The 27,961-nt window shown below is 37.5% G+C and overlaps 1 protein-coding gene and 1 pseudogene across 1 annotated transcript; both read left to right on the plus strand.

The window, feature by feature from the left end:
- The first annotated feature begins 13,560 nt into the window (after positions 1 to 13,560).
- LOC122439978 lies at positions 13,561 to 14,716 on the plus strand (annotated as a pseudogene).
- An 11,389-nt stretch (positions 14,717 to 26,105) lies between these two features.
- On the plus strand, positions 26,106 to 27,490 carry LOC122439982 (polyadenylate-binding protein-interacting protein 2-like). Its single transcript, XM_043465639.1, has one exon. It carries the CDS (start codon positions 26,242 to 26,244, stop codon positions 26,599 to 26,601), a length of 360 nt encoding a protein of 119 aa, XP_043321574.1. The 5' UTR covers positions 26,106 to 26,241; the 3' UTR covers positions 26,602 to 27,490.
- Positions 27,491 to 27,961: the final 471 nt, after the last annotated feature.

Raw genomic sequence — 27,961 nt, forward strand, 5'->3', positions numbered from 1 at the left:
AATGTGGCTGCTTTAAAATGCTGTCAAATTTTCTAATATCTTCATTTTATTTCATAATATCTGTTAATCATAGAAGCTTCTCCCCCGGGCAGGGGTTGGTGGTGCAATAACTTAGTATCTAAATCATATTCACCCTCCCTAAGCAAGGTGTCCATTTTGAGCCTTTTTCTATATTTCACCATCATTCCCTCTCCATCCCTACAGCTTGCATATCCAGCAAAAATTATGAGTGATTAAGTCTTTCCATAAAAGCCATGTTAGTCCATCTGCCTTGACACAATTTCCTATGCTTAAAATTTCCTCATTCTTATTTTCACTCATTCCTATTTATTCTATTTTTTACTTTTTATTCAACTTTAGTTGATTGACAGCATTGTGTCAGTCAGTGTTGTACAGCAAATAACTCAGTTTTACACACATATACAGTCCTTTTTAAAATGTTCTTTTCCATTATGGTTTATCCTAGGAGATTGAATATAGTTCCCTGTGCTGTGCAATAGGACCTTATTGTTTGTTGTTGTTGTTGTTCAGTCACTAAGTCATGTTGAACTCATTGCAATCCCTTGGACTGCAGCACACCAGGCTCCTCTGTCTTCCTTGTTTATCCATCCTTAGTATAATAGTTTGCATCCACAAACCCCAAACTCCCAGTCCATCTCTCTCTCTAGCCCTCTCTCTCTTGGCAGCCAAAAATCTGATCTCTACGTCTATGTCTGTTTCTGTTTTGAATTCCTACATACACTTTAAAGTTCAATCCAGATGTTATTAGTTCTGGGAAAATATTCTTTGATCATCAACCAATTTTCCATCTAGACAACTTAATCCTTCCTTGCTTATGTTACTGTAGCAATATCTACATAATTTTCCTGTGGTACTCAACTCCCAAATAATCATCTCTTTTTTTCATAAATCAGTTTAACCCATTTTATCAGACCTTAGTGCATTTATTATTTTTTTCATTTTGAATTCCCATATATAGTAAATCATTTGATGATTTTAACAAAATTTAATTAGTAGTTTAAGTCACTGCCTCTATGAATAAAATAATCTAACAAATATAGGGAAAAAAAGAAGGACTGAGGCAAAATCCTACACTTCTATTGCTTGAAATCCCATTGTTAATTGTAAAAGCATGATAAAAATATCATTAACAATATAATGTAGGTATGGTAAGTTGAGAGAGAGAAATATTATAATTAAATAATTAAAAATATGTTGATATTCATCATGGAAATAAAAGAAAGATGACTTTACTGAGGAGGTAAGAACTAAAACCGACCTTGGACAAAAGGGAGAATTTGACTAAGAATATAGGACAAAGGGGTATTCTAGACACAGGAAGTAGGTCTGGAGTGTGGGTCCTAAAAATAGAAAAGAAGGAGAAACTAAGAAATATTAGAAAGGAGAAATCAATAATTTGATGAATATTTGTATGGTTTCCCTTGTGGCTCAGCTGGTAAAGAATCCTCTGGCAATGTGGGAGACCTGGGTTCGATCCCTGGGTTGGGTAGATCTCCTGAAGAAGGGAAATGCTACCCACTCCAGTATTCTGGCCTGGAGAATTCCATGGACACTATAGTCCATGGGGTTGCAAACAGTTGGACACAACTGAGAGATTTTCACTTTCACTTGTGTGAGATTGATGATTAAAAGTCAAAGAAAGTTATAAATTTGATGTCTGGGGAAATGAGAGCAATACTGACCAAGAAAATAAAAAAATTCAGAGATGTAGATGGTAGTTTTAAAAAACTCTGGTTATATCCTGGGGGAAAGATTCCTCTAGGACATGGGTCCCCAACCTCTGGGCCACAGACCCATACCTGCTATCAGGTCATTAGATTAGAAATCAAGTACACAACATATGTAATGCTCTTGAATCATCCTGAAACTATCCCACATCCATCCCCAGTCCGTGGGAAAATTGTCTTCCAAGAAATCGGCCCCTGGTGCCAAAAAGGTTGGGGACAGCTGCCTAGGACACTACACCTTGGCATCTCAGGCTTTAATGAGCAGTTAATAGGGCTGAGTCCCAACACATCAGACCTCAGGCTGACTGGCCTCTCTACACGGAATCTCAGGCCTTCGAGGAATTGAGGAGATTCCAGCTCTGCTTACAACTTGACAGACTGACAAGAGACAGGCTTTCCAGATCTACTTAGTTATCTGAAATGGCCTACTTTTCCTCCTGAAATGGCCTTCCCCCACCTTTTTAAACAGTAAAAATCAGAGTCATGGGCAGAAGGAATTTGCTCTTTCTAAGAAATTGTAACTGAGCACAAATTCAAGGTAAGCATCTTGATAAAGAAACAATGCACATTCTTCAGATTGTGAAAATCCATTCCTAATGCTAATTCTATAGTTTTTGTCATTAGTATTTGTGAGGCTCAACTTGTTAAGCAGATAATTATTTAGGAGTAGAAAAGTGTTATTTAACTATGTGACCAGATAAGTTGTGTATGCTTTAAGTGGATATAACAATGCTGAGTGTCTTCTCATATATCCCAACCAGATAAAATGCTGAAAATTGCTTTAAAGACAAAAAGGGACCATAAGGCAAAACAAAATATTGCCATTAGGTAGAAAAATGGCTTTTGTTCTGCAAGTATCTCATTTGATAAAGGTATTGAATTCAGAGTTCAAAGGCCTGAATTTCAGCTTTGAGCTGATTGTTTATTTAACTTGTTTTCGTGGAAGGCAATGTGTTAGCTCTAGAGAGAAAAGGTGGAATTCAGCAAACACAGTTCATTGAAGATTTTATGATATAAAGGATAAGATACATGTTAACACATATAACCACAAACAATGATGAAACAGGCTTATATTTATTTTTTCTTTAAAAAAATTATTTATTTTAATTGGAGGCTAATTACTTATAATATTGTAGTGATTTTTTGCCATACATTGACCTGAGTCAGCCATGGGTGCAAGTGTGTTCCCCATCCTGAATACCCCTCCCACCTCCCTCCCCATCCCATCCCTCAAGGTCATCCCAATGCACCAGCCCTGAGCACTCTGTCTCATGTATTGAACCTGGACTGGTGATCTGTTTCATATATGATAATATGCATGTTTCAATGTTATTCTCTCAAATCATCCCACCCTTGCCTTCTCCCACGGAGTCCAAAAGTCTGTTCTTTACTTCTGTGTCTCTTTTGCTGTCTCGCATATAGGGTCATCATTTCCATCTTTCTAATTTCCATATATATGTGTTAGTGTACTGTATTGGTGTTTTTCTTTCTGACTTACTTCATTCTGTATAAGAGGCTCCAGTTTCATCCACCTCATTGGAACTGATTCAAATGCATTCTTTTTCATGGCTGAGTAATATTCCATAGTGTATATGTACCACAGCTTTCTTATCCATTTGTTTGCCGATGGACATCTAGTTTGCTTCCACATCTTAGCTATTGTCAACAGTGCTGCAATGAGCATTGGGATACATGTGTCTCTTTCAATTCTGGTTTGTTCAGTGTGTGTGCCCAACAGTGGGATTGCTGGGTCATATGGCAGTTCTCTTTCCAGTTTTTTAAGGAATCTCCACACTGTTCTCCATAGTGGCTGTACTAGTTTGCATTCTCACCAACAGTGTAAGAGGGTTCCCTTTTCTCCACACCCTCTCCAGCATTTATTGTTTGTAGACTTTTGGATAGCAGCCATTCTGACCAGCATGAGACGGTACCTCATTGTGGTTTTGATTTGCATTTCTCTGATAATGAGTGATGTTGAGCATCTTATCATGTGTTTGTTAGCCATCTTAGTCTTCTTTGGAGAAATGTCTGTTTAGTTCTTTGGCCCATTTTTTTGATTGGGTCTTTTATTTTTCTGGAATTGAGCTGCAGGAACTGCTTGTGTATTTTTGAGATTAATTCTTTGTCAGTTTCTTTGTTTGCTATTATTTTCTCCCATTCTGAAGGCTGTCTTTTCATGATTCTTATAGTTTCATTCGTTGTGCAAAAGCTTTTAAGTTTAATTAGGTCCCATTTGTTTATTTTTGCTTTTGTTTCCATTACTCTGGGAAGTGGGTCATAGAGGATCCTGCTATGATGTATGTTGGAGAGTGTTTTGCCTATGTTTTCCTCTAGGAGTTTTATAGTTTCTGGTCTTACATTTAGATCTTTAATCCATTTTGAGTTTATTTTTGTGTATGGTGTTGGAAAGTGTTCTAGTTTCATTCTTTTACAAATGGTTGACCAGTTTTCCCAGCACCACTTGTTAAAGAGATGGTCTTTTCTCCATTGTACAGTCTTGACTCCTTTGTCAAAGATAAGGTGTCCACAGGTGAATGGATTTATCTCTGGGCTTTCTATTTTGTTCCATTGTCTTGTGCCAGTAGCATACTGTCTTGATGACTGTAGCTTTGCAGTATAGTCCGAAGTCAGGCAAATTGATTCCTCCAGTTCCATTCTTCTTTCTCAAGATTGCTTTGGCTATTCAAGGTTTTTTTGTATTTCCATACAAATTATGAAGTTATTTGTTCTAGTTTTCTGAAAAATACCATTGGTAGCTTGATAGGGATTGCATTGAATCTATAGATTGCTTTGGGTAGTATAGTCATTTTCACAATATTGATTCTTCCAATCCATGAACATGGTATATTTCTCCATCTATTTGTGTCCTCTTTGATCTTTTTCATCAGTGTTTTATAGTTTTCTATATATAGATCTTTTGTTTCTTTAGGTAGGTTTATTCTTAAGTATTTTATTCTTTTCGTTGCAATGGTGAATGGAATTATTTCTTTAATTTCTCTTTCTGTTTCCTCATTGTTAGTGCTTAGGAATGCAAGGGATTTCTGTGTGTTAATTTTATATCCTGCAACTTTATTATATTCATTGATTAGCTCTAGTAATTTTCTGGTGGAGTCTTTAGGGTTTTCTATGTAGAGGATCATGTCATCTGCAAACAGTGAGAGTTTCACTTCTTCTTTTCCTATCTGGATTCCTTTTATTTCTTTTTCTTCTCTGATTGCTGTGGCTAAAACTTCCAAAACTATGTTGAATAGTAGTGGTGAGAGTGGGCACACTTGTTTTATTCCTGACTTTAGGGGAAATGCTTTCAATTTTTAACCATTGAGGATAATGTTTGCTGTGGGTTTATCATATATGGCTTTTACTATGTTGAGGTATGTTCCTTCTATGCCTGCTTTCTGGAGGGTTTTTTATCATAAATGGGTGTTGAATATTGTCAAAGGCTTTCTCTGCATCTATTGAGATAATCATATGGTTTTTATCTTTCAAGTTGTTAATGTGGTGTATCACATTGATTGATTTGTGGATATTGAAGAATCCTTGCATCCTTGGGATAAAGCCCACTTGGTCATGATGTTTGATCTTTTTAATATGTTGTTGGATTCTGTTTGCTAGAATTTTGTTAAGGATTTTTGCATCTATGTTCATCAGTGATATTGGCCAAAAGGGCTTAAATTTAGTTTGTGATGAATAGAATTTGGAGTGAGAGTTTATAATGATTGAACTATCTAAGAAAGCATCACTTAAAATTAAAATGGGAGGATATATAACAGCAGTTAAATCACAGAACTCTTCTTTTTTTAATCCACAAAGTTATAGAATTTTCAAAGTCTGGATAGTCTGAAATCTCAGTTACTCATCATCTGATGACTCTAGATGAGACACAAGCAACATCCTGACTGCACCAAGGCTCCATTTAAGGCAAGAGAGAATAAGATAAATGGTGACCAATTTTGTCACTATTTTTTTTTTTTTAATCTTAAAGTCTTTCCACCTTTAAAGTCAGCCTAACTTGCCTAGTCATTCAAGCACCCTGTGACATGAAACAGGCACTGATTAGTTTTGATCTCTTGCTTTGAAGGTAATCAATACAGAATACTCAAATAAAAGTTGAATATGTAAAGATATATGCCTATTTTTGGCAGTGCAAACCCACAGAGGCCTGCCATTTATTCACAAGAAATAAAGACTTTTAGGGACTTCCCTGGTGGTCCATTAATTAAGACTGCACTTCCAATTCAAGAGTCATGGATTTGATCCCTGGTTAGGGAACTAGGGATCCTGCATGCCTTACGGTATGGTCAAAAAAAGAAAGAAAGAAAGAAAGGCTTTTATAGGCTGAACAATGGAAGGAAGGCTTAGATCTTTTTGTTATCAGAATTCCTGCATTAAAGCCTGATCAATATTTTTGTCAAACAAATCTGAATTAATTATCAGGCTAGGAGCAAAGAGCTGAGATTAAATTGTACAAGATTAGAAAAGTAAATGGTGCCCCAGTATTTGCATTCACTGTTTCTGTGGAGAGTCTCAGATGGTAAAGAAACTGCCTGCAATGCAGGAGACCTGGGTTTGATCCTTGGGTCTGGAAGATCCTTTGGAGAAGGAAATGGCTACCTATTCCAGTATTCTGGCCTGGAGAATTCCATGGACAGAGGAGCCTGGTGGGCTACAGTTCATTGGATCTCAAAGAGTCAGACATGACTGACAACTAACACTTCCACTTTTTCACTGTTTCTGTGGAGGGGGAAAAGACTCTTCCATCTTCCTGTAAAAAACAAGGGAGATTTGGATCTTACTGTTAATGTTGACACACCTACACACATACATACACACTCACACACACACAGGTGCAGAGAGGACTAGCTTAACAATTTAGAAATGATATTTTTGAATAATGCAATTAACAAATGAATGTTGCAGATCACCAGAAGGCAATGTTATTCTACTACTACTTTGTAGGATGGATGTTAAATCATGATTTAGTCATGATTTTATCAGGTTTTTGTAACTAATGCAATTTAGAAATGATATTTATGTAACTAATGCAATTTAGAAATGATATTTTTGAATAATGCAATTAACAAATGAATGTTGCAGATCACCAGAAGGCAATCTTATTCTACTGTTACTTTGTAGGATGGATGTTAAATCATGATTTAGTCATAATTTTATCAGGTTTTTGTAAATGATGCAATGCTTTTTCTTTAATAAACATCTGTTCTTTATAAACATTATAAAGTTTAATAGTTTCTTACATTAAATTTAAAAAATTATGAGCTTTTAATACACCATTAGAGATAATTTGCATTTTTTTAGGATTTTTGAAACTATTTTAATGAGCACAACTTGCTTATAATTTTCTCATTCTTGTACTGTTTTGGTCAAGTTTTTGTAATGAAGTCTTAGGAGTCTCACAGGAGATGGGTGCATGTCCTTTTGTACACCCAACAAGAGTATGTGTAGGAGTTTAAAGGACTATACAAGTAACAAGGAGAAAGATTATGCAGAACTATGAATATCTAAGAAGGAAAAGTTGGTAAGCCTGAGGGAAAGAAATCCTAATTTCACCTGTACCTATCAGGCACATTAACTACTATAACTAATCATTAAGGTAATATGAATTTTGGAAGAGAGGAAGTTCCTTTGAGGTCATGTAGAAAAAAAACTTTCTCCCTTATTGTTACTTGATGTGAATTTTCTATAAATCACGTACATACAATGAGTTTATTGCCTGAATAGAAGGGTCAATTAGATTAAAAGCTTAAATAACCACAAGTGAAAATAACATAAAACACAGTCCTAATGGTTAGTTTGTCCTTAAAATATAAGACCCAGACCAGAAGCTTTGGGTAAACTTGCAGAGTACATCATGTGAAATGCTTGGCTGGTTGAAACACAAGCTGGAATCAAGATTGCAGGCAGAAATATCAGATATGCAGATAACACCACCCTTATGGCAGAAAGTGAAGAAGAACTAAAGAGCCTCTTGATGAAAGTGCAAGAGGAGAGTTAAAAAGATGGCTTAAAACTCAACATTCAGAAATGAAGATCATGGCATCTGGTCCTGTCACTTCATGGCAAATAGAAGGGGAAACAATGGAAACAATGAAAGACTTTATCTTCTTGGGCTCCAAAATCACTGCAGATGGTGACTGCAGCCATGAAATTAAAAGATGCATGTTCCTTGGAAGAAGAACTATGACAAACCTAGACAGCATATTAAAAAGCAGAGACATTTTGCCCACAAAGGTCTGTCTAGTCAAAGATATGGTTTTTCCAGTAATCATGTAAAGATGTGTGAACTGGACCATAAAGATGGCTGAGTACCAAAGAACTGATGCTTTCAAATTGTGGTGCTGAAGAAGAGTCTTGAGAGTCTCTTGGACAGCAAGGAAATCAAACCAGTCAGTCTTAAAAAAAATCAACCCTGAATACTCATTAGAAGGACTGATGCTGAAGCTGAAACTCCAATACTTCTGCTACCTAATGCGAAGAGCCGACTCACTGAGAAAAAACTCTGATGTTTGGAAAGATTGAGGCAGGAGGAAAAGGGAGTGACAGAGCTTGAGATGGTTGGATGGCATCGTCAACTCAATGGACATGAGTTTGAGCAAACTCAAAGAGATATTGAAGGATAGGGAAGCTTGGTGTGCTGCAGTCCATGGGGTCACAAAGAGTAGGATACAGTTTAGCAACTGAACAGCAATAAAATGTCAAGAAAGATGAAAACATGGTGAGGAGTTTATGAGAACTCTCTGTATTATCTTTACAACTTCTCTGTAAATCAAGAACTTTTCAGAAAATAAAAGTTTATTTTAAAGTATTATTGGTCTATTAAAAGTGTGCAGTTTGATGAACCAATTTAATTTTGTTTGGAATCAAGAACCTATTTGAATTCATATTTAGAAGGAAAATACCCAAAAACTCTGCCTGATAAATTCTAATGGCCAAAATAATTGATTGGAGGTCGAAAGCAATTGTGGACAGCAGCAGCAAAGTTGAGTGTGAGGGAAAGAAGTGTAGAGGAGAGTATGAAAAGGCACAGAATTCTCCAAACACAAGATGTTTCCACATTTCCTTAAATTCTTCAAGGCCCTTGCTGAGTCTGTCTTCAATTATGTGGCCACTTAAGTATGTTGATTATTCTAATACCTGTCTTTTATTTCATAATACCTGTTAATCATAGAAGCTTCTCCCCTTGGTCAGGGTGTACAATAATTTAGTGCCCAGATCATACTCACTCCTCCTAAGCTGAGTTTACATTTGAGCCTCTTTCTATAGTCCATCATCATTCCCTGTCCATTCCTATAGCTTCTATATCCATCAAAATTATGGATGATTAAGTTTTTCCATAAAAACCATGTTAGTCCATCTGCTTTGAACCAGCTTCCCATGCTTAAATTTTCCTCATTTCTACTTTCATTCATTCCTACTTATTCTTTTTTTCTACTTATTCTTTAAAATTCAATTCAGATGTTATTATACACATGAAACCATCCTTTAATCATCTACCAATTATCTGTCTAGACAACTTAATCCTCCCTCACTTACGGAACCATAGCAATTTCTACATAATTTTGTTGTGGTACTAATCAGTCATATCATAATCTCTTTTTTTTCATAAATCAGTTTCCCCACTTGATCAGATCTTACTGCATTTATTATTTTTCCATTTTAGTTCTTGGCATATAGTACAGATTTTGTTGATTTTAATGAAATAGAAATTTAATTAATAGTGTTAAGTCAGTGCCTACTAAGAATAAGATAATTTATGAAAAAGAGGGACAAAAAAGGAGGGAACATAATGAGGACTGAGGCAAAATCCTAGGCTTCCATAGCTTTATATCCCATTGTTAATTGTAAGAGAGTTGGAAAAAATCATTAACAGTGTGATGTAGGTATGATAAGCCAAGGGAGAGAGAGAGAACTATAATTAACTAATGAAAATATGCTGATATTCACTGTGGAAATAAAGGTAGATTTTGATGCAGAGACAAGACTTATATCTGACCTTGAAGAAAAGGGAGAATTTAGCTAAGAAGATAAGAAAAAGTGATATTCTACACAGGGGAAATAGGTCTAGAGTGAGGGTCCTATGAAGAGAAATGCAGGAGAAAATAAGAATTGTTAGAAAAGAGAAATCAATAACTTGCTTAATGGTTGTATGAAATTAATGATTAAAATGAAAAGAAAAGTACAAGTTGGAACTCTGGGGAAATGATGGTGGTGTTGACAGGAAAACAAATAAAAAATTCAGAGTATGTAGCTAGTGGGTGGTTTTGAAAAACACTAATTATATCCTGGAGAGAAGATTCCTTTAGGCCACTACACCTGGGCACCTCAGCCCTTAGTGAGCAGTTGGTGGGGCTGAGTCAGGAAGCAGCAACGCTCAGAGTGACTGGCCACTCTATGCTAAATCCCAGGCCACTGAGGAATTAGGGAGAGTCCAGTCCTGCTTACAACTTAGGCTGAGGAGAGACAGCTTATCAAGATATACTCAATTACCTATCTTTTCCTACTGAATAGTTTACTTTTCTTTTTAAACGGTATAATCAGAGTCACTGGGCCAAAGGAATTTTTAATATTTTACACTTTGTAAGAACTTATGACTGAACACAAATTCAAGGTAAGCATCTTGATAGAGAAACAGTCATTTTTTCTGATTGTGAAAAATCCATTCCTAATGTTAATTCTATAGTTATTTGTAAATAATATTTGTAGGGTTCAATCTTGTTAAGCAGATAATTATTAATGAGTAAGAAAGTGTTGGAGAAGGCAATGGCACCCCACTCCAGTACTCTTGCCTGGAAAATCCCATGGACGGAGGAGCCTGGTAGGCTGCAGTCCATGGGGTGGCGAAGAGTTGGACACGACTGAGTGACTTCACTTTCACTTTTCACTTTCACGCATTGGAGAAGGAAATGGCAGCCCACTCCACTGTTCTTGCCTGGAGAATCCCAGGGACGGCGGAGCCTGGTGGGCTGCCATCTGTGGGGTCGCACAGAGTCAGACACGACTGAAGTGACTTAGCAGCAGCAGCAGCAAGAAAGTGTTATTTAACTATGTGACTAACAAAGTTGTGTGTCTTTTAGTCATTTATGGATATTATTTCTCAAGTGGACATAGCAATGATGAACCTCTTCCCATATAGTCCAACCAGATAAAATGCTGCAAAATGCTCTGAAGTCAATGAGGGATCATAAAGTCAAAACAAAATAATTCTGTTAGGTAGAAAAATGGTTTTTGTCCTGTAAGCTTCTGTTTTGATACAGGAATTAAATCCAGAGTTCTAAGACCTGTATTCCAATCCTGAATTGATAGCGTATCTAACTTATTTTCACTGAAGGCAACATGTCAGATCTAGAGAGAAAAGGTGGAACTTAGCAAATACAGTTCCTTCCATCACAAATTTTATGACTTAAAGGGTGAGATACATATTAACACATGTAACCGCAATAATGATGAAATATAGGATTAAATTCAGACTGTGATGAATGGAATTTGGAGTGAGAATTTATAACTGAATCTAGCCAAGTAGGAAAGCAACACTTGTGCTAGAAATAGGATGATGTGAAACAAGCACTTACATCACAGAACCCTGCTTTCTTATTTACAAGGTCAGAAAAATTTCAAAGATCTGGCCTGTCTGAAATCTCAGTTTCTCACCATCTGATGACTCTAGATGAACCACAAACAATGCCCTGACTGCATGAAGGCTCCCTTTAAGGCAGGAGAGAATAAGATAAACGCTGACCATTTTTGTTATTAAATTTATTTTTTAAAATCTTAAACTGTACACATCTAAAATAAGGCTAACTCATCAAGACATTCACCCAGGAGAAAGGCCCTGATTAACTGTGATTTCCGGGTTTGAAGGTAATCAACATAGTATGCTTAAATAAAAGTTGGATATGTAAAGATAGATGTCTCAATCTGGCAGTGCCAGCCGACAGAGTTCAGCTAGTTCTTCACAAGAATGAAGCCTTTTAGTGATTGGTCAATGGGAGAACAGACTTAGACCATTTTTGTTATCAGAATTCCTGCATTAAAAACTTATCATTATTTTTGATGAACAAATTTAAATCAATATCTGGATGGAAGCCAGGAGTTGAGGTCAAATTGCACAAGATTAGAAATGTATTGTTGTTCAGTCGCTCAGTTGTGTCTGACTCTTTGTGACCCCATGGACTGCAGCACGCCCGGTTTCCCTGTCCTTCACCGTCTCCCGAAGCTTGCTCACACTCATGTCCATTGAGTTGTATACAATGACCTAATGTTTGAGTTCACTGTTTCTGAGAAGGTAATGTTGTGTTAGAGGGGGAAAGACTCTCTGCAAAAAGACTTCTTGCAAAAAGTAAAGGAAACTTGGATCTTGCTGTTAATGTTGACACATATACAATGCACACCTGTGAAGAAAGAACTAGCTTAACAATTTAGAGACGATGTGTGTGTGTGTGCTCAATCACTCAGCCGTGTCAGACTCTTTGTGACCCCATGGACTGTAGTCCAACAAGCTCCTCTGTCCATGGAATCTTCCAGGGAAGAATACTGGAGCGAGTTGCCATTTCCTCCTTTAGGGGATCTTCCCTACCCCGGGATCAAACTGGCATCTCCTGTGTCTCCAGCATTGGCTGGCAGATTCTTTACCACTGAGCTACCTGAGAAGCCCCTTAGAGGTAGTATTTTCAGTAATTCCACTAACAAATGAATGTCACAGATTGGCAGGAAAGTAATAGAATAGGATATTAGAATATCTTATTCTACAACTAGTTATTAATAGTTAGGATGGCTTTTAAATCAGTATTTAGTAATTAATTTTATCAAGTTTTTGTTCTAATGTGTAAACTTTTTTCTTTAATCTGTTCAAATGCTTAGACACATCTGTTCTTACTTTATAAACTTTCTAATGTTAATTGTGCTTACCTTAAATTTGGACAATTATGAGGTTTTAATACACTGTTAGAGTCACTTTGATCTTTTTTAGAATTTTTAAAACTATTTTCATGAGTTCAACTTGTTTACAAGATGAGTACATGTCCTCTTGTAACCCCAGCAGGAGTATGTCTAGGAATTTAAAGGGTTATACAGGTATCAAGGAGAAGGGTTGTATACAGCTCAGAGAGTCTTAAAAGAAAAAGTTCCTAAGCCTGAGAGAAAGGAGCCCTAAAATTTCTCTGTGCCAATCATGCACATAAATATTATAACTAAAGTTTTAGGTAATATGAATTTTACAATATCAGGAACCCTGTGAGTTCATGTAAAAATACCTTTTTCACTTATTGACACTTGGTATGAATTTATTGTACTGAAACCATGTAGACATAGTGAGTTTATTTGCCAGAATATAAAGAAGGGTTGATTAGATCAAAAGCTTAAAATAACCTTAAATGTACACAACACAAAACACAGTCCTAATGACCAGTTTATTTGTATGTTTATAATGTCCAAAGCCAGAAGCTTTGATTAAGCAGGAGCATTAAAATTGTTTTTAAATCCTTGTATAAATTAAATTAATACTATTTTTCATGAGCAAATAAAGAGTATATTATATGACCTGGAAATAAATGTAAATTATTCCTCAAAAATATTGCTAAGAAAATCATTGAAAAGATAAAAATGGAAATATCATTTTCTAAAAACAGCAAAAACCTGAAAATGTACAAGTGGTGACTGTGATTTCTCAACCCAATAACAAACATTATCATTCTAAAGAAAAAACTTTAATGATCAAAAATTGTTCTTAATGTAAGAAAATATATTTCAAATATTAATGATAATGAGTCACATTTAAAAACTTACACTCTGGTTTCTAAAGTACATTATATCATGATTCAGGGTTACTGAAAAAATATGTTAAGAATTGATGCAGATCATCATGGATAAACAATTTTATGCTTGCCATTTTTGTTATAAATTATTTTAAACAAACTTTAAAAAACTGTTTCAGCACTGACTCTTTTTTTTTTTTTTTAACAAATCTCCTCCCTTTGTGTTGTCATTGCAGAGAGTCATGTGGGGAGGGAATGAGACAGAATCCACAAATTTCATCCTCCTGGGATTCTTCCCTGAATTTAGATACATCACAGCTTTGGTTTCCATTGTTCTTCTTATCTACATGGCTGCCTTCATTGGCAACACTCTTCTGGTCCTCCTCATTTGGTTGGATTCCCAGCTCCATACCCCCATGTACTTCCTGCTCAGTCAGCTCTCCTTAATGGATTTGACTTTGACCTCTAGCATCATACCCAAGATGGTGGCCAACTTCTTCTCTGGATGGCAAAGCATCTCATTCCTGGCTTGTGGGACTCAAATATTTTTCTCGCTGACAGTAGCCATTGGAGAATGCATCCTTATAACTGTCATGTGTTTTGATCGCTAAGTGGCTATCTGCAATCCCCTGCGGTACCCTGTCATCATGAGTCCTAGGATGTGCTGGCAGATGGCTGCCATGGCTTGGGCTGGAGGTGCCCTTACTTCCTTTGGCCACACTGCTTTCACCTTACATTTTCACATCTGCAGCCCCAGAGAGATTCCTCACTTCTTCTGTGAAGTCATGGCTGTTCTTAGGATTGTCTGTGAGGGCATCTCAACCTATGAGAAGGCTGTAGTGGTGACCAGCATCCTAGTCCTGCTGCTGCCCTTATCTCTCATCTTGTCCTCCTATGTTCTCATCTTCCTTGCTGTACTCCGAATGAACTCCCCAGAAGGCAGGAACAAGACTCTGGCCACTTGCTCCTCTCATCTCTGTGTGGTGGGTCTCTATTTTGGTCCAGGTATGTGCATCTACATGAGGCCTGGTTCTGCCAAGACTCCAAAGTTGAACCAGGGTCTCTTTCTCTTTGGGACTGTCCTTACCCCTCTCCTGAACCCTCTTGCATACAGTCTCAGAAACAAAGAAGTTCTATGTTCACTAAAAAAGTTGATGGGGCGGTTTCAGTCCACCAGATAGAGGGCAGAGTTTTCCTTTTAGCTGCAAACAATCTCAGTGATGCACCTGCAAAGAGGCATTTTTTAAATTAAAATATAATCCCTGTAAGAATTATATCTTATAATACCTGAAAATGTCAACCAGTTTTTAAGAGCTGCTTCCCTCAACCTGACTTCATCTAGAAGAAAAAAAAAATGTTTGATATCCTTTCCTTTCTCCATCTTGGAATTTCTGTTCAATTGTCCTAGATGATACATTGATGAGGGAAAAGATATTATGTTCATCAGTCCTCTACACCATTCATACTTGATAGCCTTGTGTACCGTAATATTTGCCAAGTTTCTTGTTGTTTCATGAGAGAAAGGTCAATATCTGCACCTGTAGAATGAAGAATATTGTCAAGCACACAGGTGGTGCTCAAAATCATTCACTTGTTAAATTAATGAGCATTATAAAGTTTGCAGTGTTGTTTTGTTCCACAAAACAGGAATGTAGTACCTCTAAATCCTATGAAAATGCAAAGTCTTCAATCCATGTCACTGTTTACAGAGTAGTTCTTTGATCATCTGCTTTAGAATCACTTATTGCCTTTATTAATAGTACCCATAAAGTTCAGTTCTGTGTCCATCTCAGACCAGCAGAATTAGAATATACTATGTGAGCCTCAGGAATCTGAGTGGAAGACCTTCTTCCAGTGATTCATGTACCAGTGGGTAGGAGCCACTGATCTATTTAATGACTTAGATTCCTAGAGCATCATTACAAAATGATTTTTCAGTCTTAAAGTTTCCTGATCTGTTTATAATGAAGCATAGGATGAGTTAAATAGATGGCAAAAACTGTTATTTAAAAAAAATAGTAGAGGCTTCCCTGGTGATTCAGTGGTAAAGAATCCAGCTGCCAATGCAGGAGACATGGATTTGATCCCTGATCTGGGAAGATCCTACATGCTGCAGAGCAATTAAGCCTGTGAGCCACAATCATTGAGGCTCTGGTCTAGAGCATGGAAACCACAACTGCTGAGCCCATGCACCACAGCTCCTGAAGCCCATGTGCCCTAGATCCCATGCTGCACAACAAGAAAAGCCACTACGGTGAGAAGCCTGTGCACTACGAGGAAGAGTAGCCCCTGCATGCTGCAACTAGAGAAGCCTGCATAGCAATGAAGACCCAGCACAACCAAATAAATTAATTTATTAGCATAGAATAAATTAATAGTGTAGAAACTATTTCTAGCATCTTTTCTGACCACAACAGCTTGAAACCAGAAATTTACCACAGGAAAAAAAATGAGGAAAAAATAATTACATGGAGACTAAATAACATGCTACGGAATAAATGGTTCAATGAAAACATTAAAAAGAAAAATTTAAAAGAAATTAACAGATACCTTGAGGCAAAAGAAAATGAAGCACAACCATATGAAATCTATGGGATGCAGCAAAACCGTTTCTTGGTAGTTCATAGCAATAAAGGCCTTCCTCAAAAAACAAAACAAAACCAAAAGCCAAAAGAAACTCAAACTACCAAACAGACCACTTAAAATAATTAGATAAAGAACAAACAAAACTCAATGTCATCTAAAGGCAGGAAATAACAAAGATCAGGGAGGAAATAAATATATTTTAAAAGAAAAAACAACAGGACAAAAATACAATAAAACCAAGAGCTGATTATTTGAAAGGATTAACAAAATTGACAAAACTCTGCCTAGGTTCACCACGAAGGAAAGAGAACCTCAAAAAATAGAAACTGAAAAAGGAGAAATCTCAATTGATATCTCAGAAATAAGAAAAGAAAATACTATGAGCAATTATATGACAACAAATTTTTGAAAACCTAGAAGAAATGAACAATAGTCTGAGAACATATAGCCCACCAAATTGAACTGAGAGAAATAAATAATTTAAATAGAACAATCACTAGACATGAAATAGAATCTGTAATTTAAAAAACAGAAAGAAAACCAAAAAAACTCCCTACAAAAAAGTCCAAGACCAGATGACTTCACAGGTGAATTCTAACAAATATACAAGGAAGAGATTATACTAATCATTCTCAAACACTTTCAAACTATTGGAGAGAAAGGATCACTCCCAAAGATATTCTATGAATCTACCATTACCCTGATATGAAAATCAAAGATACCACCAAAACAGAAAATTAAAGGCCATGTCTTCGATGAATATAGGTCCAAGAATTCTCAACAACATATTACCCAACCAAATGCAACAAAACATAACAACAATCATACATAACCAAGTAAAATCAACCAAAAAAATACAAATAAAATATCTAGGAGTCATTGTTGTTTAGTTGCTATGTCGTGTCCAGTTCCTTGAAATTGCATGAGCAGCAGGCTTTCCTGTCCTTCACTATCTCCTGGAGTTTGGTCAAACTCACATCCATTGAGTTGGTGATGACATCCAATCACTTCATGCTCTGTCATCCCCTTCTCCTCCTGCCCTCAGTCTTTCCCAGCATTAGGGTCTTTTCCAATGAGTCAGTTCTTTGCATCAGGTGGTCAAAGTACTGGAGCTTCAGCTTCAGAATCAGTCCTTTCAATGAATATTCAAGGTTGATTTTATTTTAGGATTGGCTGGTTTTATCTCCTTGCTGTCCAAGAGACTCTCAAGAGTCTTCTCCAGAACTACAATTTGAAAGCATCAGTCTTAAGATTAAGCATTCATCCTTTTTATGATCCAACTCACATCTGTATGTGACTACTGGAAAAACCATAGTTTTGAAATATATGCATCTTTGTCAGCAAAGTGATGTCTTTGCTTTTTAATATGCTGTCTAGGTTTCTCATAAGTTTTCTTCCAAGGAGCCAACTGTCTTTTAATTTCATGGCTGTGGTCACCATCTGTAGTGATTTGGAGCCCAAGAAAATAAAATCTGTCACTGTTTCCATTTTTCCTATCTATTTGTCAAGAAGTGATGGGACTGGATGCTGTGATTTTAGTTTTTTGAATACTGAGTTTTAAGCCAGCTTTTTCACTGTCCCCTTTCACTTGCAGCAAGAGGCTCTTTAGTTCCTCTTCAGTTTTTGCCATTAGGGTGGTATCATCTGCATATCTGAAGTTGTTCACATTTTTTGGCAATCTTAATTCAGCTTGTGATTCAACCAGCCTGGCATTTTGCATGATGTACTCTGCATATAAGTTAAATACACAGGGTCAGGGTACTCCTTCCCCAGTTTTGAACCAATTTGTTGTTCCATGTCCAGTGCTAACTGTTTCTTCTTGACCTGAATACAGGTTTCTCAGGAGGCAGGTAAGGTGGTCTGGTATTCCCATCTCTAAGAATTTTCCACGGTTTGTTGTCATACACACAGTCGAAGTCTTTACCATAGTCAATGAAGCAAAGTATATATTTTTTTCGGGAATTCCCTTGTTTTTTCTATGATCCAGCAGATATTGGCAATTTGATCTCTGGTTCCTCTGCCTTTTCTAAATCCAACTTATACATCTGGAATTTCTCAGTGCACATACTGTTGAAATCTAGCTTGAAGGATTTTGAGCATTACTTCGCTAGCACATGAAAAGAATGCTATTGTATGGTAGTTTGAACATTCTGAGGCATTGTCCTTCTTTGGAATTGTAATGAAAACTGACATTTTCCAGTCATGTGGCCATTGCTGAGTTATCCAAATTTGCTAATATATTGAATAGAGCACTATAACAGCGTCATCTTTTAGGATTTGAAATAGGTCAACGGGAATTCCAACACCACCAATGACTTTGTTCATAGTAATGCTTCCTAAGGCCCACTTGACTTCATACTCCAGGATATCTGGCTCTAGGTGAGTGACCACATCATCAAAGTTATCTAGACCATTAAGAGCTCTTTTTGTGTAGTTCTTCTGTGTATTATTGCCACCTCTTCTTAATCACTGCTGTTTCTGTTAGGTCATTGCAATTTCTGTCCTTTTTTGTGCCCATCTTTGCAAGAAATGTTCCCTTGGTATCTGTAATTTTCCTGAAGCGACCTCTAGTCTCTCTCATTGTTTGCCACTGTTTCTTTGCATCGTTCACATAAGAAGGCTTTCTTATCTCTCTTTGCTATTCACTGGAACTCTGCATTCAGTTGGGTATAAGTTCCCTTTCTCCTTTGCCTTTTGCTTCTCTTCATTTCTCAGCTATTTGTAAGCCCTCCTCAGACAACCATTTTTCCTTCTTGCATTTCTTTTTCTTTGGGATTGTTTTGGTCACTGCCTCCTGTACAATGTCACGGACCTCTGTCCATAGTTCTTCAGACACTCTATCAGACCTAATCCCTTGAATCTGTCACCTCCACTGTATAATCAATTGTAAGGAATTTGATTTAGGCCATACCTGAATGGCATCGTGGTTTTCCATACTTTCTTCAATTTAAGTCTGAATTTTGCAATAAGGAGCTTGTTATTTGAGTCACAAGTGTCAGATTTTTGGCTTCCCTGTTAGCTCAGTTGGTAAAGAATTCCCCTGCAGTGCAAGAGATCCCGGTTCAATTCCTGGGTTGGGAAGATCCCCTGGAGAAGGGATTGGCTACCCACCCCATTATTCTTGGGCTTCCCTTATGGCTCAGCTGGTAAAGAATCCGCCTATAGTGCGGGAGACCTGGGTTCGATCCCTGGGTTGGGAAGGTTCCCTGGAGAAGGGAAAGGCTACCCAGTCCAGTATTCTGGCCTGGAGAATTCCATGGACTATGCAGTGCATGGACTATGCAGTCCATGGAGTCACAAAGAGTCAGACATGACTGAGTGACTTTAAATGTAAATGTAATATATCGGAGTCACAGTCAGCTCCACATTTTGTTTTTGCTGACTGTATAGAGCCTCCCCATCTTTGGCTCAAAGAATATAATCAACCTGACTGTGGTGCTGAACTGTGTGTATTATGGCGATGAACGTGCGTAGATTCATCTTTTGCGTTGTTGGAAGAGGGTGTTTGCTATGACCAGTGTGTTCTCTTGACAAGCTTCTGTTAGCCTTTACCCTACTTCATTTTGTACTTCAAGGCCAAATTTGAGTGTTACTCCAGGTATCTCCTGACTTCCTACTTTTGCCTTCCAATATCCTACGATGAAAGGGACATCTTTTTTTGGTGTTAGGTCTTGGAGGTCTCCATAGAACTGTTTGACTTTAGCTTCTTCAGCTTCTTTGGGCATATACTTGGTTTACTGTGATGTTAAATGGTTTACCTTGGAAATAAACTGAGATCATTCTCTCATTTTTTTGAGCCTGCACCCACTGAGATTGCACCAAGTACTGCATTTTAGACTCTTCTACTGACTATGAGGGTACTCTATTTCTTCTAAAGGATATGTGTAAAAAATCTTATATGCTATGGACTATAAAACATTAAAAAAGAAAATAAAGCAGATTCAAAGAAATGGAAATATATCTGATGCTCTTGGATTGGAAAAAATTAATATTGTTAAATGGCAATGCTACCCAAAGCAATGTACAGATAATGCAATTTCTACCCAATTGCTCATGATATTTTTTCACAGAACTAGATAAAAAAAATCTATTTTTTACATGTATTTTATATGGAATTATAAAAGACCCAGAATTGACAAATCAATCCTGAGGGGGAAAAATCCCAAAGCATGAGGCATAACCTTCCCAGATTTCAGAAAATATTACAAACTTGCACTAGTCAAAAATCTTATGGTATTGGTAGAAAAGCAGACATATATATAAATGGAACAGAATAGAGACCCCAGAAATAAACTCACATACTTAAGATCAATTAATCTTCAACAAAGAAGTCAAGAATATAAAATGAGAAAAAAATCCCTTCAGCAAGTGAAGGTGAGAAAGTTAATCATTGAAATTAGGACACACCCTCACACCATGCATGAAAATAAATTCATGATGGCTTAAAGATTTAATCTAAAGGTTTGACACTAGAAAACTAGAAGAGAGCATAGGCAAAACATTCTGTGCCATAAATCACACCAATGTTTTCTTAGATCACTCTCCAAAGGCAATAGAAATGGAAAAAATATAAACAGATGGGACCTAATCAAACTTACTGGTCAGGTCATAGACTTGGATTACCATGATAGTGAATGGTTTGCCTTCAAAACGAACAGAGCTCATTCTGTCATTTTTGAGATTGCATCCAAGTACTGCATTTCAGACTTTTTTGTTGACTATGATGGCTATTCTATTTCTTCTAAGGGATTCCTGCCCACAGTAGTAGATATAATGGTCATCTGAGTTAAATTCACCCATTCCAGTCTATTTTAGTTCACTGATTCCTAAAATGTTGATATTTACTCTTGCCATCTCCTGTTTGACCACTTCCAATTTACCATGATTCGTGGACCTAACATTCCAGGTTCCTATGCAATATTGCTCTTTACAGCTTCGGACTTTACTTCCATCACCAGTCACATCCACAACTGGGTATTGTTTTTGCTTTGGCTCCATGTCTTCATTCTTTCTGGAGTTACTACTCCACTTTTCCCCAGTAGCATATTGGGCACCTACCGACCTGGGGAGCTCATCTTTCAGTGTCATATCTTTTTCCCTTTTCATACTGTTCATGGGGTTCTCAGTCATGTCTGACTCTTTGCAACCCCATGGACTATGCAGCCCATGGAATTCTCCAGGCCAGAATACTGGAGTGGGTAGCCTTTCCCTTCTCCAGGGGATCTTCCCAACTCAGGGATCGAACTCAAGTCTCCTGCATTGTAGGCAGATTTTTTTTTTTCATTTATTTTTATTAGTTGGAGCCTAATTACTTTACAATATTGTAATGGTTTTTGCCATACAATGACATGAATCAGCCATGGATTTACATGTGTTCCCCATTCCGATCCCCCCTCCCGCCTCCCTCCTTATCTGATCCCTCTGGGTCTTCCCAGTGTACCAGCCCTGAGCACTTGTCTCATGCATCCAACCTGGGCTGGTGATCTGTTTCACCCTTGATAGTATACTTGTTTCAGTGCTATTCTCTCAGAACATCCCACCCTCGCCTTCTCCCACAGAGTCCAAAAGTCTGTTCTGTACATCTGTGTCTCTTTTTCTGTTTTGCATATAGGGTTAGATCTGAAAGAGACACACATGCACCCAATGTTCATCGCAGCACTGTATAATGCCAGGACATGGAAGCAACCAAGATGCCCATCAGCAGACAAATGGATAAGGAAGCTATGGTACATATACACAATGGAATATTACTCAGCCATTAAAAAGAATTCATTTGAATCAGTTCTAATGAGATGGATGAAACTGGAGCCCATTATACACAGTGATGTAGGCAGATTTTTTACCAGCTGAGCCACAAGGGAGCCCCATAGATTCAAGGGATTAGATCTGATAGACAGAGTGCCTGAAGAACTATGGACAGAGGTTCATGATATTGTACAGGAGGCAGGGATCAAGACTATCCCCAAGAAAAAGAAACGCAAAAAGGCAAAATGGTTGTTTGAGGAGGTCTTACAAATAACTGAGAAAAGAATAAAAGTGAAAGGCAAAGGAGAAAAGGAAAGATATACCCATTTGAATGCAGAATTCCAAAGAAGAGCAAGGAGAGATAAGAAAGCCTTCTTCAGTGGTCAATGCAAAGAAACAGAGGAAAACAATAGAATGGGAAAGACTAGAGATCTCCTAAAGAAAATTAGAGAAACCAAGGGAACATTTCATGTAAGGATAGGCACAATAAAGGACAGAAGGTATGGATCTAACAGAAGCAGAAGATATTAAGAAGAGGTGGCAAGACACACAGAAGAACTATACAAAAAAGATCTTCATGACCCAGATGACCATGGGATAATTATGGTATGATCACTCATCTACAGCCAGACTTCCTGGAATGTGAAGTCAAGTGGGCCTTAGGAAGCATCCCTATGAACAAAGCTAGTGAAGGTGATAGAATTCCAGTTGAGCTATTTCAAATCTTGAAAGTTGATGCTGTGAAAGTGCTACACTCTATACGTCAGCAAATTTGGAAAACTCAACAGTGGCCACAGGACTGGAAAAGGTCCATTTTCAATCCAATCCCAAAGAAAAACAATGCCAAAGAATGTTCAAACTACCACACAATTGCACTCATCTCACACGCTAGCAAAGTAATGCTCAAAATTCTCCAAGCCAGGAGGCTTCAACAGTATGTGAACCGTGAGCTTCCAGATGTTCAAGCTGGATTTAGAAAAGGCAGAGGAACCAGAGATCAAATTGTCAACATCCCTAGGATCATCAAAAAAGCAAGAGAGTTCCAGAAAAACATCTACTTCTGCTTTATTGACTATGCCAAAGCCTTTGACTGTGTGGATCACAGTGGAAAATTCTTAAAGTGGAAAATTCTTAAAGAGATGGGAATACCAGACCACCTGATCTGCCTCTTGAGAAATCTGTATGCAGGTCAGGATGCAACAGTTAGAACTGGACATGGAACAACAGACTGGTTCCAAATGGGAAAGGAGTATGTCAAGGCTGTATATTGTCACCCTGCTTATTTAACTTATATGCAGAGTATATCATGTGAAATGCCAGGCTGGATAAAGCACAAGCTGGAATCAAGATAGCTGGGAGAAATATCTATCTCAGATATGCAGATGACAGCACCCCTATTGTAGAAAGCAAAGAACTAAAGAGCCTCTTGATGAAAATGAAAGGGGAGAGTGAAAAAGTTGTCTTAAAACTCAGCATTCAGAAAACTAAGATCATGGCATCTGGTCCCATCACTTCATGGCAACTAGATGGGGAAAGAGTGGAAAGAGTGACAGACCTTATTTTTTTGGGCTCCAAAGTCACTGCAGATGGTGGGTGCAGCCATGAAATTAAGACGCTTGCTTCTTGGAAGAAAAGGTATGACCAACCTGGAGGGCATATTAAAAAGCAGAGACATTACTTTGCCAACAATGGTCCATCTAGTCAAAGCTTTACTTTTTCCAGTAGTCATGTATGGATGTGAGAGTTGGATTATAAAGAAAGCTGAGAGCCGAAGAATTGATGCTTTTGAACTGTGGTGTTGGAGAAGACTCTTGAGCATCCCTTGGTCTGCAAGGAGACCCAAACAGTCCATCCTAAAGGAAATCAGTTCTGAATATTCATTGGAAGGATTGATGTTGAAGCTGAAACTCCAATAATTTGGCCCCCTGATGTGAATAGCTGACTCATTGGAAAAGACCCTGATGCTGGGAAAGATTAAGGGTGGATGGCGAAGGAAACGACGGAGGATGAGGTGGTTGGATTGCATCACTGACTCAATGGACATGAGTTTGAGTAGGCTCTGGGAGTTGGTGATGGACTGGGAGGCCTGGTGTGCTGCAGTCCATGGGGTCACAAAGAGTCAGACTTGACTGAATGACTGAACTGAACTGATGGGGTCCTCAAGGCAAGATTACTGAAGTGGTTTGCCATTCCCTTCAACAGTGGACCACATTTTGTTAGAACTCTCCACCATGACCTGTCCGTCTTGGGTGGCCCTACAAGGCAGAGCTCATAATTTCCTTGAATTAGACTATTAATCCAACTTTAGAGCCTACAGACTCCAGAACTGAATTGCCTCAGGACAAACAACTAACAGGGAGGAAGCAGAGCCCCACCCATCAGCAGACAATCAGATTTCCACATAAGCAAAAGGTAAGAAAATTTAGAGCCACCAAACCAGCTTTACAATAAATGCTAAAGGAACTTCCCTAGGCAGGAAGCAAAAGAGAAGGAAAAGACCTACAGAAAATAAGCCCAAAGCAATTTAGAAGATGGTAATAGGATCATACATATCAATATTTACATTTAATATAAATGGATTAAATGTACCAACCAAAAGATATAGACTGGCTGCTGCTGCTGCTGCTAAGTCGCGTCAGTCGTGTCCGACTCTGTGGGACCCCATAGACGGCAGCCCACCAGGCTCCCCCGTCCCTGGGATTCTCCAGGCAAGAACACTGGACTGGGTTGCCATTTCCTTCTCCAATGCATGAAAGTGAAAAGTGAAAGTGAAGTTGCTCAGTAGTGTCCGACTCTTCGAGACCCCATGGACTGCAGCCTACCTGGCTCCTCCGTCCATGGGAGTTTCCAGGTAAGAGTACTTTCCATTGCCTTCTCTGATAGACTGGCTGAGTGGATAAAAACATTTTCATGTATGCACTTCCACTTACCACATCACTCTAATTAATATCCCAAATTGCATGTAATTATTTTATATTGTTAGGTTAATTATGTGTCCATTGTGATTTTATATTTTTTTGGTCTGGCTATTGATTGTGAAAACTGGAATACATCTTTTACTATCTTGATTATGTAACTATTATTTGCTTAATACCAATGTATAATAATTGGTCAACAGAAAGTAATAAAATTCTACATTTAACCACTAGCCCCACCTGGGAGGCCACATTACTAAAACTGCCATTTAATAAAAAAGCTGTAATCACTTTTTAAAATCCAAATACTCATTAGAATTATCTTGGAATTTTTTGAAAAACTTAAATGCTCAGATATTGTTTTTCTCTCCAAGGCTCCAGGTGTGATTTTAGTGAGCAGCTGTGCTTAAGAACAACAGAGCTATATGATGATCTTTTACTTTTATCAGTTTGTTTTACTTTTTATATTTCATATTTAGTGCTCCTATTTCATTTAGTTTATGTTTTTCAAGTTCTCCAGCTATTTATTCTTTTTTCTCAGACCTTTATCAGGTGTAGTAGGAAAACTTTTGTATACACTTATATACAAAATAGTCATAAACATATATGCACCCAACATAGGAGCACTTCAATATGTAAAGCAAATACTAACAACCACAAAGGGAGAAATTGACAGCAACACAATAACAGTGGGGAACTTAAACACCCCACTTTCATCAATGGACCAATCATCCAGACAGAAAATTAATAATGGAACAAGGCCTTAGATTATATGTTAGGCTAGATGGACTTAACATATATTTATAGAGCACTCAATCCAAAAGGAGCAGACTACATATTCTTCTCTAGTGCACATGGAACATTCCCCAGGATTGACCACATGCTGGGCCACAGGTGAGCCTTGGTAAATTTAAGAAAACTGAAATCACATCAAGCATCTTTTCTGCTCACAATGCTATGAGATCAGAAATAAAGTATAAGGAAAAAATGGTAAAAAATACCAACACCTGGTGGCTAAATAATATGCTACTAAACAACCAATGGATCACTGAAGATATAAAAGAGGAAATAAAAAAATACTTACAGGCAAATAAAAATGAAAACATAATGGTCCAAAACATATGGGATGCAGCAAAAGTAGTTCTAAGAGGGAAGTTTACAGTAATACACTCTTGCCTCAGGAAATAAGAAAATCTCAAATAAACAATCTAACCCTACACCTAAAACATGTAGAGAAAGAGAAACAAGCAAAACCTAAATTAGTGAAAGGAAAGAAATCAAAGAAGAGAGCATAAAAAACTGAAATAGAGATGAAGAGAACAATTACAAAGATCAGTGAAACTGAGAAGGGAGGCTGCGGGCGAAGCGCGCGTCGAGCGGGGGAGCGGCGCTGCTTGTGGAGATCCGCGGAGGCCGACCGGATTCGTTGGCTGCCGTCCCCGCTGCCGTGCACTGGATTAAAAACTACATCTAACGCCAACCATGAAAGATCCAAGTCGCAGCAGTACTAGCCCAAGCATCATCAATGAAGATGTGATAATTAACGGTCATTCTCATGAAGATGACAATCCATTTGCAGAGTACATGTGGATGGAAAATGAAGAGGAATTCAACAGACAGATAGAAGAGGAGTTATGGGAAGAAGAATTTATTGAACGCTGTTTCCAAGAAATGCTGGAAGAAGAAGAGGAACATGAGTGGTATCTCCCACAAACTATGGACCAAATCCAAGACCAGTTTAATGACCTTGTTATCAGTGATGGCTCTTCCCTGGAAGATCTTGTGGTCAAGAGCAATCTGAATCCAAATGCAAAGGAGTTTGTTCCTGGGGTGAAGTACTAAAATATTTGAGTAGACGGGGCCCTCTTTTGGTGGATGTAGCACAATTTCCACACTGTGAAGGCAGTATTAGAAGACTTAATTGTAAAAGCTCTCTCTTGTCACTGTGTTACACTTATGCATTGCCAAAGTTTTGTTAGTCTTGCATGCTTAATAAAAGTGCTGAGACTGTTATTAAGTAAAAAGCTGTCAAACATTTACTGAGAATAGAATTGGCCCCATGGCTTGAAATGAAAACAGCAAGGAAAGAAGCACCAGTCAAGTTGTGATAAAGCACCAAATTAAATGATCTCTAAATCTAAATTAAATTCTACTTGTTAAGTGAGTTTCTCAGTTCAGTCTTAAATTTGCGTTCCCATCAAAAAGAATCTCCTTTTTCTGAAGAAGGCTTGCTGGTTAATTGGAATAATTCAGTATAGACATTTAAGTATGTCTTTAGTTACTGAGGTTACAAGGTAGTGAACCTAAGTCTCCTGGCTTTTACAGTGTGTTATCATGTAAGAAAATACTGAATTATCCTAGTGTTACATCTAAGAAAGTATGTGATTTGAGAATTCCATCCTTTTCTAAGGAGTCATTGCATCATAGCTATTACCTGTGTAAAATCTAACATTTGACCAACCCATAATTCAATTGAACAAAGAAATTGTTATATAATTTGAGTGGTGCTTTTCCTTGCTTTGTTAACCATCACTACAATAGTCTGCAGCACAACTTTTCTTTTAACAAAGCTAGAACAGTTTTGGCTTCTTAAACTTCTTATTTGGGTAGGTTAAGCTGCCATACGTGTTCAGTGTGAATAGTGTTTAAGTTGAAAATATTGTAAAAAAATTATATTTTTTCAAAAATATTTAAAAAAATAAATAATAGTAGAACTGAAAAAAAAAAAAAAGATCAGTGAAACTAAAAGCTGGTTCTTTTTCTTTTATTTTCTTTTCTTTTTTTTAAATTAAAAAAAAATTTTTTTTTATTAGTTGGAGGCTAATTACTTCACAACATTTCAGTGGGTTTTGTCATACATTGATATGAATCAGCCCTAGATTTGCACATATTCCCCATCCCGATCCCCCTCCCACCTCCCTCTCCACCCGATTCCTCTGGGTCTTCCCAGTGCACCAGGCCCGAGCACTTGTCTCATGCATCCCACCTGGGCTGGTGATCTGTTTCAACATAGATAGTATACATGCTGTTCTTTTGAAATATCCCACCCTCACATTCTCCCACAGAGTTCAAAAGTCTGTTCTGTATTTCTGTGTCTCTTTTTTCTGTTTTGCATATAGGGTTATCATTACCATCTTTCTAAATTCCATATATATGTTTTAGTATGCTGTAATATTCTTTATCTTTCTGGCTTACTTCACTC

This window comes from Cervus canadensis, chromosome 4, assembly GCF_019320065.1.
Source record: "Cervus canadensis isolate Bull #8, Minnesota chromosome 4, ASM1932006v1, whole genome shotgun sequence".
Taxonomy (NCBI): Eukaryota; Metazoa; Chordata; class Mammalia; order Artiodactyla; family Cervidae; genus Cervus; species Cervus canadensis.